Here is an 11619-nt window from a genome sequence, read left to right on the forward strand (position 1 = left end):
AGGGGATCCAACACCTGGCCTTCATGGCCTTGTGACAAACAATACATGTAGGCCAAACACCCATACATGTAATACTTTTTAATTTTAGCACTTGAAAGAGGAGGCAGGAAGCTCAGAAATTCAAAGTCATCTGTTTAGGCTAGTCTGGGCTACATCAAGACTCTGCCTCAAGTGTATGGGTGTATGGGAGGCTATATGTGTATCCCATGTAGTTTTGGAATTAATTTGTAGGTTAAAAGCTGACTTAGGACATTTAAATCTAATTTGGAAATTTTCAATAGTCATTAGTTTTGAACATTAATGAAAGTGCTATAAAACACCAAGTTATTTTGTAAGCTGGTTAAGAGAGGTTAAAGATGGACATATATCATACAATAAAAACGTTTGATGTAACTGACCTGGCCATTATTTAACATTAATAAAGAAATCCATCCATAGTAACTGAATTGTGTCTAGTAATGCCATATCCTTTTCTGGTACACAGTATGTGATTCAAGAGCAGCATTGGGGTGACTAATGTGGGCCCCTTGACTAGCCTTTATGGGTAGACTAGGAGATGAACATAGCCACATGGGCCAGATGATCCTGTTTCTTTAATGCTAGCCAGTTTGTTAGCCTGCCTAGGAAGAAGCCCCTGTGTTTGCTTAGGCTTCAGCTAGAACTTAGTGTTCCAAGGGCACCAGTTACTTTGGCCATATATCCAAGGTCTGATTATGGGAGAGGCAACCAAATGTTTTGTTATATATGACATGGCCATTTGGATTTCTGTTTCATCTAGTTTTAGTCTTCCCAGTGTCTTTTGTTCTATAACTTTTTTAAAATATATTTTTATGTGCATTGGTGTTTTGCCTGTATGAACATCTGTGCCAGATCCCCTGAAACTGGAGTTAGTTTTGTGAGCTGCTGTGGGTAGTGGGAATTGAACCCGGGTCCTCTGGGAGAGCATCCAGTGCTCTCAACTGCTGAGCCATTTCTCCAGCCCTGATGTGTGTGTGTGTGTGTGTGTGTGTGTGTGTGTGTGTGTGTGTGTGTGTAGACAGATATAGTCTCATAGGGCAAACGTTAGCCAGGCATGACAGGTGACAGCATTGCACATCTGCAGCTAACGGCTGTACAGTGAGATTATCTTAAAAAAACAAAAATGTAGTGTACACCTGTAATAATCAAGACTTGAGAGGGGCTAGAGAGATGGCTCAGTGGTTAAGAGCACCAACTGCTCTTCCAGAGGTCCTGAGTTCAATTCCCAGCAACCACATGGTGGCTCGCTGGCTCGCGACCACTTGTAATGAGATCTGGTGCCCTCTTCTGGCTGCAGGGACACATGCAGGCAGAATACTATATACATAATAAATAAATCTTTAAAAAAACAAAAAAAAAAAAAAAGACTTGAGAGGAAGGAGGATTGCCTCAAATTGGGAGGCAAGCATAGAGTACATAGCAAAACAAAGCCAGGCCAGCCTGTGATCCCAACAGTGCTAGGAAGAGACAAGAAGAAAGTCGCAAATTCAAGGTCAACCTGGTCTACCCAGTACTAGGCAGTTCAAACAAGCAAGAACCACACAGCAAGGTGTGCTCAAAAGTAGGGGAATGAGGTAGGGTGACTAAAAAGATGGCTTACCAGCTAAGATCACATACTGCTCTTCCAGGACTTGGGTTCAATTCCCAGCATCTGCATGGTGGCTAACACTCATCTGTAACTCAGGTCCAGAGGATCCAAAACCCTCATCTGGCCTCTACAGGTACTAAGCATGCATGTGGTACACAGGTAATACCTGCAGGCAAAACACGTGTACATAATAGGAAAACACTGTATGCAAAAATAGATGAACCTTTTAAACACATGCTGCTAAATGGAAGAAAAAAGGGACAGAGGGAGGCTAGACTCAGATCTACCATGAGCTCCAGGCTAGCTGGGCTACAAGAGTTGGACTTGTCTCAAAAAGGGAAGAGATGCCAGATAGTGGTGCAAGGCGTTTACTCACCAACCCCAGTTTCCCAGAGTTTTCTTGAGAGCAGCAGGAAATATTAGGATTTAGAGTGTGGAGACAAAGGGAAAATACAGGATAGCCTCTCCAGGGGGCTTGGAACCTATTCCAACAAGCCCTGTCTCTGCCTAAGGCATTTATAGAAATGCCAAGGAGTGGAGCACAGGACCTCCCCCCAGCACAGCCAAGTGCAGACCATCTCAGACACCTGCACTCACGCCCGTGGTCCAATCAACTTCTCTGTGCAGACCTGCTGGGTAAAGCCACTAGGAACCTGAAAACAGGCTCCCACGTGGTGGTGGCGACGGAGGCACAGACTTTTAATCCCAGAACTAGAGAGGCAGAGGCAGTCAGTATCTAAGTTCAAGGCCAGCCGGGTCTACAGAGTGAGTTCCAGGACTGCCAGCCAGGAAGAAACCCTGTCTCAAAAACAGCCAACAAAGGGGGAGGGGAAAAGGGTGAATTTTAGTGTATATAAATATCATAGGTGGAGTCCCTTGTGTAGTTTACTTTTGCTTTATGTGTAGAATTAATGCAGCATTGGATTTTTAAATTTAATGTTCTTTATTGTCATGTCTCCTATAGAGATCACAAACTGAACTCTTCAACCCTTTTTCATAGGCCTTTTAGCGGATTTTCCACTAGATGAAAGGTCAACACTATTTGGTACACAGTCATACAGCTATTTCCTAAAATAATTTTTCTTCAGAACTGGTACTGAGAAAACAATGTATTTGTCATGGAAGTTCCCAAAGACTTGCAAATGATGGAAGTGACTTTGGTGCCAAATAAGCAATACTGGGTAAGGTAGCACCTAAGTAACATGAACCAGGTCAGGAAAGTCAATTCTTAGGGAAAACAAGATGAGGATGCCTCATTTCTCCTTTCATACAGGACCTAGAAGCCACTGTTCACTCCTATCAAGATATCAGTCCTACACGACCAATAACTCCCAAAAAACCAACTGACTGGATCATGATGAACTAACATTGAAGGCACAAAACAGACTTGCTTTGCATCAACTTAGTTATCAATTCAGAGTAAATAAAACAATTCCTATGCCTAAATGATCCGTCTCAACTTCTGAAAAAGCTGAGACTAAGCACCCCAAATTTAATAAAACTCAGCTGTACATAGTGATATGTGCCAGCCTTGCCTACATAGCAAATTCAAAGCCAGTCTAGACTACAGGAGACCCTATCTCAAGAAAGAACAATTTTATTTAGTTTTGGTTCTTCAAGATTCCTATGTTAGGCTGTAGAGATGGCTTAGTGGTTAAGAGCACTAGCTGTTCTTCCAGAGGTCCTGAGTTCAATTCCCAGCCACCACATGGTGGCTCAAAAATATCTGTAATGAAACCTGGCACCCTCTGCTGGCCTGCAGGCATACATGCAGGCATAACACTGCATACATAATAAAACTTAAAAATGTGTTATCATTGGCTGCCCTGAAACTCACTCTGTAGACCAGGCTGGCCTCAAACTCAGAAATCCACCTGCCTCTGCCTAGAAGTGAAAAAGTACCCTTTGTCTTGAGCTATGTTCCATTTCTTCCTAGTTCCTTTAGGGGTATATCAAAGTGAAATGTCAAGAATTCCAGGCTTGTGAGAATCTCAGCAACAGGGAGTACAGGAATAAAAGGTGTGTACCACCACCACCCAGTTGAAGAGAACCAGTTTAGGTTTAAAAAAAAAAAATCTGTAGCTGGGCGTAGTGGTATTATGCCTTTAACCCCAGCACTGGCAGGCAGATCTGAGTTCAAGGATAGCCTGGTATACAGAGCGAGTTCCAGGACCATCAGGGTTGAATACAGATGACCCCCAACCTCACACCCACCTCCCCCCAAAAATTGGTAGAGCCAGGTTGTGGTAGTACAGACTTTATCCCAGCACTTGGGAGGCAGAGAAGCAGGCAGATCTGACACCAGCCTGACCCTGAACCAAAACACAAAAAGTATTCTGAAATTCTCATATTGGAATAGGTTTCTAATCCTATTCTCAGGAGGCTGTGATGGGGGGAATCACCAGTTTAAGGATTGCCTCAGCCTGACTGAATTTTTTTAAAAAGGAATGCTAGTTAAGTAGTATACCTGCCAAGGAAAATTGCCAAACTAGGTTGATTTTAAACACCCGGGGTGGCTGACAGTAGCACAGTATAGGCAACAGCATTCAAGAGCATTAAAAATGATTCATCTGAGCCGGGTGGTGGTGGCGGCGGCGGCGGCGGCCAACGCCTTTAATCCCAGCACTTTAGGGGGCAGAGGCAGGGGGATCTCTGTGAGTTCCAGGCCAGCCTGGTCTCCAAAGTGAGTTCCAGGAGGGGCCAAAAAAAAAAAAAGATTCATCTGTTTTAAAAGAGCATGTACCTGTGAACGAGATTCAACTTAATAGGCAGGCGCTTGTGTCCTATTGACTGAATTTATCAGGCTCAGCAGCACATACCTTTCTTTACCCACTGAGGGGTCTCACCAGGCTTTTAATTCTTGAAACAAAATACAGTCCAGTTTTTTTTGTTTTTGTTTTTGTTTTTTTTTTGAGACAGGGTTTCTCTGTGTAGCTTTGGAGCCTGTCCTGGAACTCACTTTGTAGACTTAGATATCAGCCTGGTTCTCTCTGCCTCCCAAGTGCTGGGATTAAAGGTGTGTGCCACCACCGCTCAGCCCCAGTCTGTTTTCTAAGGATGTTGGTCTCCAAAACCTATTTATTTAACCCAGGCAGGCCTGCAATTCCCTGAGAATAACCCTTCAATCCTATATTTTGAATAGCAACAGCCCTTGTTTATTGATGTTGCAAAAGGCTTAGGTGTTTGACTTCCCAAGCACTACACTCAGAGGCAGAGGCCAGCCTGGTCTACAGAGCTAGTTCCAGGACAGCCAGGCTACAGAGAAATCCTGGGGGGGTGGGGAGGGGGAAGATTCTCTAGAATCCCTTTCTCAATTCTTTAAATTCCTTGATTTTTGCTGGGTGCACGCCTTTAATCCCAGCACTCTGGAGGCACAGCCAGGCGGATATCTGAGTTCGAGGCCAGCCTAGTCTCCAAAGCGAGTTCCAGGAAAGGTGCAAAACTACAGAGAAACCGTCTCAAAAAACCAATAAAAATAAAAAATTCCTCCATTTTTGCCTAAATTTCTGTGCACATATAAGGCCTGGTACACAGGCCATCAAATCCCCCAAAGAATTGTGTTGTGTATCACTATATGGGTGCTGGCTGAACCAGAATACTCCCCTCACTTTCCATACCTGAATGAGGACAAGTCCACACACTTGTAACTAAACATGTTACCAGCTAGCCTATTTAAAGCCAGCACTAAATATTTAAATCAGCTTTCACTTCTATGCTTTTTCATCAGTGCAAAAGACTACTGGTGCATACCTGGCATGTAGCTAACTTGGTAGAGGGCTTGTGAAGCCTTAAGGTCCTGGATTCCACCCCCCAGCTCCAAACACACATGCTCCTTTATCCTTTTCAATTTTGGAAGTTTCATCTCTTAAGTGCCAGTAGATGGTGCTATTCCACTAAACTGCACTTAATGCATTCAAACTAGTTTGACAAATTTCCATATGCAACATACCACATCTCCTGCCCTTACTGATCAATTTTCCAGGTAGACTCCATTCTTTGGGAGTACAGCTTAGTAAAATTTTAGTTTAGCTAAGACTTCTCACATCTACAACTCATACTTTGCACTAACCTGAATCCCACAAGCAAACACTAGAATGGGTATTCTTAAACCCAGGTACTTCAAAGTGATGTTTAAACTCTTAAGACCACCTGTTATGATCAAATCTGTGCTTCATGAGTAAGTAGCAAACCCTAACACCAACACATCCTTTGCAATTTTGCCCGTCCACATTCAGAGAGCCTAGAACTCATGTTTTGCCACTATTTCAAACTCAAAGAACATCCTGCATCTTACTCCAAATTTGGTGTTCTGGCCATTCCTTTAATATGCAGGATGTTTCTGGTCTGGAAAGAATGGTGCTCACTGGTTAAGAGCACTGGCCACTCTTGACATGGTGCCCCAAAATCCATCTATATATAGTGGGATCTGATGCCCTCTTCTGGCATAAAGTCATGCTACATGTAGAAAGCACTCATGTCTTTTTAAAGTATTTTCTTCCCAGTCTATTTCAATGGTAAAGTGCCCCATTCTGAGAAGTCTTACCTTGATCTTTTCAGCTGAATCAGGTTTGTGCCCCAGGAGCTTGAATTCCTGATACCACTTACAAATACTTAGCAATGTTTTACATCCCACAAAAGCTTATATATCCCAGCCAAAAAAAAAGCCAAAACTGTAGGCAAGTAGATTTTGAAAAAATTTGCTATTTATCACTGCTTAATTCTAAATCAGTAGACCAAAGCCTGCCTCACAATTTAATGTTCAAATATTCTATAAAGTTCTACTGTATGGTGGCACATTGCCTTTTATAAACCCCAGCAATGGCTGAAGGCAATCAACTTGACATGTTAGCCTGGGTTCATCCATGCCAACTATCCTGTATGTAACCATATCAACTTCTTTCCATACCTTCTTTATAAATCAAGTGTCCCAACCAGTAACTAGAAACCAGGATTCCCACAGCTAATTAAGATTATAAGTTTACAGTTTTAAAGCCATCCCTTGGGTCCTTGAAATGGCTCAGCCTTGGGTAAAGACAGATGACAAGAGTTCAATCCCCAGGGATGCAAGTGGGACACCATCCAACTTGTCTAAAGCACTTTAGTGATGACATTTCAACATTGACCGAGACAAATTTCTCATTAAACTTGTTTTAATGGGTCTCAAAATTCTGTGACAGATTTTTGGTCAAGTTGTTTCCATTAAAAAGTACTGATTTTGAAAACTAATAACTTAAAACTGCCACACACAAAAAAAATGGTCCACAAAACATTCTCCTTTCCTTCTGAAGGTTTTACGATGCATTGTTATCATTAACCAGTCTTTTACTATTAAACTTAAATGGCCAATTGAGACAAACAGTTCTGAGACCGTTCTTCCACCACTGATTAAGACTGGGGTGGCAGGTGTTAGAGAGAATATTCATTTAGCCTTCTGAGCTTTCTGGGCAGACTTGGTGACTTTGCCAGCTCCAGCAGCCTTCTTGTCCACAGCTTTGATGACACCCACAGCAACTGTCTGCCTCATGTCACGAACAGCAAAACGACCTATTACAGAAAGACCATTAGTGAAAACTTGTTCATACAGCATTTCACATTCCGTAAAATATTTAGTGCCAAAAACCAAACAAGTTATGCTTACCCAATGGAGGATAATCAGAGAAGCTCTCAACACACATGGGCTTGCCAGGAACCATATCAACGATGGCTGCATCACCAGATTTCAAGAATTTAGGGCCATCTTCCAGCTTCTTACCAGAACGACGATCAATCTTTTCTTTAAGCTCAGCAAACTTGCATGCTATGTGAGCAGTGTGACAATCCAGCACAGGAGCATAGCCAGCACTGATTTGGCCTGGATGGTTCAGGATAATCACCTGAAGAAAAAACAGCTCTTAATAAGTATTGCCTTCAGCTTCTCCATGCCACCAACTTACCCACTTGCCACCCATTTTAATCACCTGAGCGGTGAAGCCAGCAGCTTCCATGGGTGGGTCATTTTTGCTGTCACCAGCAACATTGCCACGTCTAACGTCTTTGACGGACACGTTCTTTACATTGAAGCCCACGTTGTCCCCAGGAAGAGCTTCACTCAAAGCTTCATGGTGCATTTCAACAGACTTTACTTCTGTTGTCACATTGACTGGAGCAAAGGTAACCACCATTCCAGGTTTCAACACACCAGTCTCCACTCGGCCCACAGGGACGGTTCCAATACCTAAAACATTTACAGTATGTAAGGTGAAGACAATTGGACACACCTCAGAATGGTTCAGCCCAGCCTCCTAATGTTCTACTTACCACCAATTTTGTAGACATCCTGGAGGGGCAGTCGCAGAGGCTTGTCAGTTGGACGAGTTGGTGGCAGGATGCAATCCAAAGCTTCCAGCAGTGTGGTCCCACTGGCACTGCCATCTTTGCGGGTGACTTTCCATCCCTTGAACCAAGGCATCTAAAACACAGGGTAGCCAATGTTATATATATAGCCTCCCCACTTGCAGCTTTCTCCATTGAACTACCTGCAGGGTCACTTACATTAGCACTTGGCTCCAGCATGTTGTCACCATTCCAACCAGAAATTGGCACAAATGCTACTGTGTCAGGGTTGTAGCCAATTTTCTTAATGTAGGTGCTGACTTCCTTAACAATTTCCTCGTATCTCTTCTGGCTGTAGGGTGGCTCGGTGGAATCCATTTTGTTGACACCAACAATTAGCTGTTTCACACCCAGGGTGTAAGCCAGAAGGGCATGCTCACGGGTCTGCCCGTTCTTGGAGATACCAGCTTCAAATTCACCAACACCAGCAGCAACAATCAGGACAGCACAGTCAGCCTTTAAGAAATAAGGAGGCATACTGTTAACTAATGGTAACCTTCCGCTGCCAGGTAAGTCAGGAGTCTATACATTTTACAAACCTGAGATGTGCCTGTAATCATGTTTTTGATAAAGTCTCTGTGTCCTGGGGCATCAATGATAGTCACATAGTATTTGCTGGTCTCAAATTTCCACAGGGAGATGTCAATAGTGATACCACGCTCACGCTCAGCTTTCAGTTTGTCCAAGACCCAGGCATACTTGAAGGAGCCTTTTCCCATCTGTTAAGCAATTCAGAATTAGTACACTCAAACTGCTTTCCTCCTTAGAGTATATTCCCACCCTTTCTTTCCCTTTGCAAACTTGCCTCGGCAGCCTCCTTTTCGAACTTTTCGATGGTTCGCTTGTCGATTCCGCCACATTTGTAGATCAGGTGGCCGGTTGTGGTGGACTTGCCTGAATCTACGTGTCCAATGACGACGATGTTGATGTGAGTCTTTTCCTTTCCCATTTTGGCTCTGAATTAGCGGTGGTTTTCACAACACCTTTTTTTCAAAAAAGAAACAAAAAAGGTCGAAAATCACCTTTGAACCGCTAAGAAGGCTCGAGACATGAGCTTTCGCCCCAAACGCAAGAGGGGCAAATTCCAAGAATGACTTCCCTCGCCGGGCTGGCCCGACTGCAGTCTCCACCCACCAAATGTGAGCAAACTCCAACGCCATCAAGCCAGCTCCCCCTCCCCCAGCCGAGGCGAGCGCTGCTCCGCCAGCAGCAGCCCGCGGTGACTGGACCGCGGCCGGTACAGCACGGGGTCACAGGAAGCGGCGGCCGGCGAGGGGCAAGGCCCTCTTCCTTTGTGTGGGTGACTCACCCGCCCCGCTCCGCCGGGCTGCCGCGTCCTCCATTTTGAGCTGCGAGCTACAGGGCCCGGGAGCGGCCATCTTTCCGCGCACGCAACTGGTGCCGGGCGGGCGGCGAGGCGGGACTGTCGGCCTCACCCTCGGCGGAGCCGAGCGGACACGGCGCCGCCAGGGCAGACCGTGTCGGGAATCTGGGACCACCCGGCCCCAGCACCTCCACCCCACGCCTGGTTCGCCCCGGCAAACCACGGGCCTCGCCCGGTCCAAGCGGCGTCGGACATGTGCTCCGAGCCGGGCGGGCCCCGGTGCGCCCCACGCCTGCCGCCGATCCCGCCCCACCGGAGGTCCGTCCACGGGCTCCGTAGGAGCAGAGCCGCCACTCCGCACCCCTCCTTTGTGTGCCCGGGCCGCCGGGAGGGAGCCGCGAACGGCGGGGCAGAAACCTCCGAGTGCGCTGGGAGCGGCACGCGGCGGCGGCGCGGCGAGCATGCTAGGCCGCAAGCCGGACACGAGGCGAGGCTCCGGGGCCGCCGCTGGGCCGCACCCGCTCCCTCCCGCCGCACGGCCTCCGCCAATCGGGGCGACAATGCTCGCAGGGAAGCTCCGCAGGACGAACGCCCCGCACGCCAGCCCGGCCCGCTCCGAGAGGGGACCCCGGGCCCGCGGGAGCCGCGTCCGCCACTCACCTGCGTTCTGACGGCAAACCCGTTGCGAAAAAGAACGTCTAAGGCGACTACCGCACTTTTATACCGTTCTCCCCCACCCTCGGGAAGAGGGCGGGGCCAGCACACGACACCACTTTCCCAGGTTGCCCCGCGCCGGCTCCCCGGGCCCCCCCCCCTCCCCGCCCGGCGCGCCCTTCCCCCACCGCCGGGGACCGTGGGCTGGTGCGCTCCGGCCGACCCGCGCGCAGCCCTCGGCGCATGCTCCTCCCGCTGTGCAGGGCGGGCACCGCGATTCGGGGCCGTGAGGTTCGGGGGGGAATTTAGCGACGGTCCCTGGATCCCCCCCAAGGAGACGAAGGCGATCCCTCCTTTTGTATGAATTACTCCCGACTCCAGCCGGGGGTGGGGCGGTGAGGCGCTGGCCAAGAGGGCGTCCGGAATCCGTCCCTACCCTTCCTGACTCCACTGTGTGGAGATCGGGGTGTCCCTTCCCACGGAGGCTACCTCCCGACGTCACCCCGCCATCCTCCTGGTGGCCCCCCGCCTCCCTTGCTCCTCCAGCCCGGAGAGGAGCACAAGGCTGGGGACCCTTCAGGGCCCCAGAACCCAAGGGCTCAGCTCGGTGCACGAGAGAGCTCGACGGATCGGCCCCTGTGCTGGCCTCTTGGTTCATTCCATCCAACGCCAGCTGCTTCTCTGGAAGCCTGAAGCGCGCTTCACGCCCTAGAAGTTCCGTTCAGAATATGCTTCAATCCTACAGTTAGCTTTACTTCTGATTCTAGGCTTGTTACGCTAAAAATGATGGTGTGTGCGCGCATTTTTTTTTTTTTTCGTGTGCAGTTATTTGGTAGAACATGAGGAATCCGAAAAGAATCTAGTCACTCCACATGGTCTCATGTTAGAGGCCAGCATCAGCAATCTTACTCTCCCAGTGCCCATCCCTAACGCTTTTGTGAAATCAGAGCTTCTCAAAAATGGCTCGTCCTATTATTTAAATGCTTTTCTTCCCTGCAGTTCCAGTGATTATAACTGCATTTTTTTTTTGTTTGTTTGTTTTGTTTTTCAGACAAGGTCTCTCTTTTTAGCCCTGGGTGCCCTGGAACTCACTATGTAGACCAGGCTGACCTCAAACTCAGAGAGATCCTCCCTGCCTCTGCCTCCTGCGTGCTGGGATTAAAGGCGTGCACCACCATGCTGGTGGCCATTTTTAAATGCCTCTCAGGGCAGGCACTCAGAAGTGTTTCTCAGGAGAAAGAAAAACTTCTTGGTTGTTTGTTTCTTAATTAACGTTAGCGATGGAAAAAGGTATTTTGGAATGGGATATGGGGTGGTGGAACCCAGGGCGCTGCACATCTGGCAAACACTCTTATCACTAAGCTACATTTTTAGCCCATAGAGCATTTATTTGTTTTATTATTTTGTTTTGTTTTGTTTTTGTTTTTCGAGACAGGGTTTCTCTGTGTAGCTTTGTGCCTTTCCTCGAACTCGCTTTGGAGACCAGGCTGGCCGTGAACTCACAGAGATCCGCCTGCCTCTGCCTCCCGAGTGCTGGGATTAAAGGTTTGTGCCACCACCGCCTGGCGAACATTTATTTTAATAACCTGCCACCGCCTGGCTTTAATAACCTGATTATGGATCATTAGATCTCCTCTTCCAGATGTACAACATCACTGCCTGG

At 47.3% G+C, this 11619-nt stretch overlaps 1 protein-coding gene and 1 long non-coding RNA gene across 2 annotated transcripts; one reads left to right on the plus strand and one right to left on the minus strand.

The window, feature by feature from the left end:
• Positions 1–2367: 2367 nt before the first annotated feature.
• LOC119088350 lies at positions 2368–3408 on the plus strand. The gene is made up of 2 exons (XR_005092007.1): positions 2368–2787; positions 2880–3408. It is a non-coding gene; the product is annotated as an uncharacterized LOC119088350 (long non-coding RNA).
• Positions 3409–6738: 3330 nt separating this feature from the next.
• On the minus strand, positions 6739–10066 carry Eef1a1 (eukaryotic translation elongation factor 1 alpha 1). The gene is made up of 8 exons (XM_028861454.2): positions 9963–10066; positions 8784–8961; positions 8518–8697; positions 8138–8434; positions 7904–8054; positions 7564–7820; positions 7245–7479; positions 6739–7150 (listed from the first exon to the last, which is right to left on the minus strand). The coding sequence occupies exons 2-8, from the start codon at positions 8925–8927 to the stop codon at positions 7026–7028; spliced, it is 1389 nt and encodes a 462-aa protein (XP_028717287.1). The 5' UTR covers positions 8928–8961; positions 9963–10066; the 3' UTR covers positions 6739–7025.
• Positions 10067–11619: the final 1553 nt, after the last annotated feature.

The sequence above is a fragment of the Peromyscus leucopus genome, chromosome 7 (assembly GCF_004664715.2).
Source record: "Peromyscus leucopus breed LL Stock chromosome 7, UCI_PerLeu_2.1, whole genome shotgun sequence".
NCBI classification, from domain to species: domain Eukaryota; kingdom Metazoa; phylum Chordata; class Mammalia; order Rodentia; family Cricetidae; genus Peromyscus; species Peromyscus leucopus.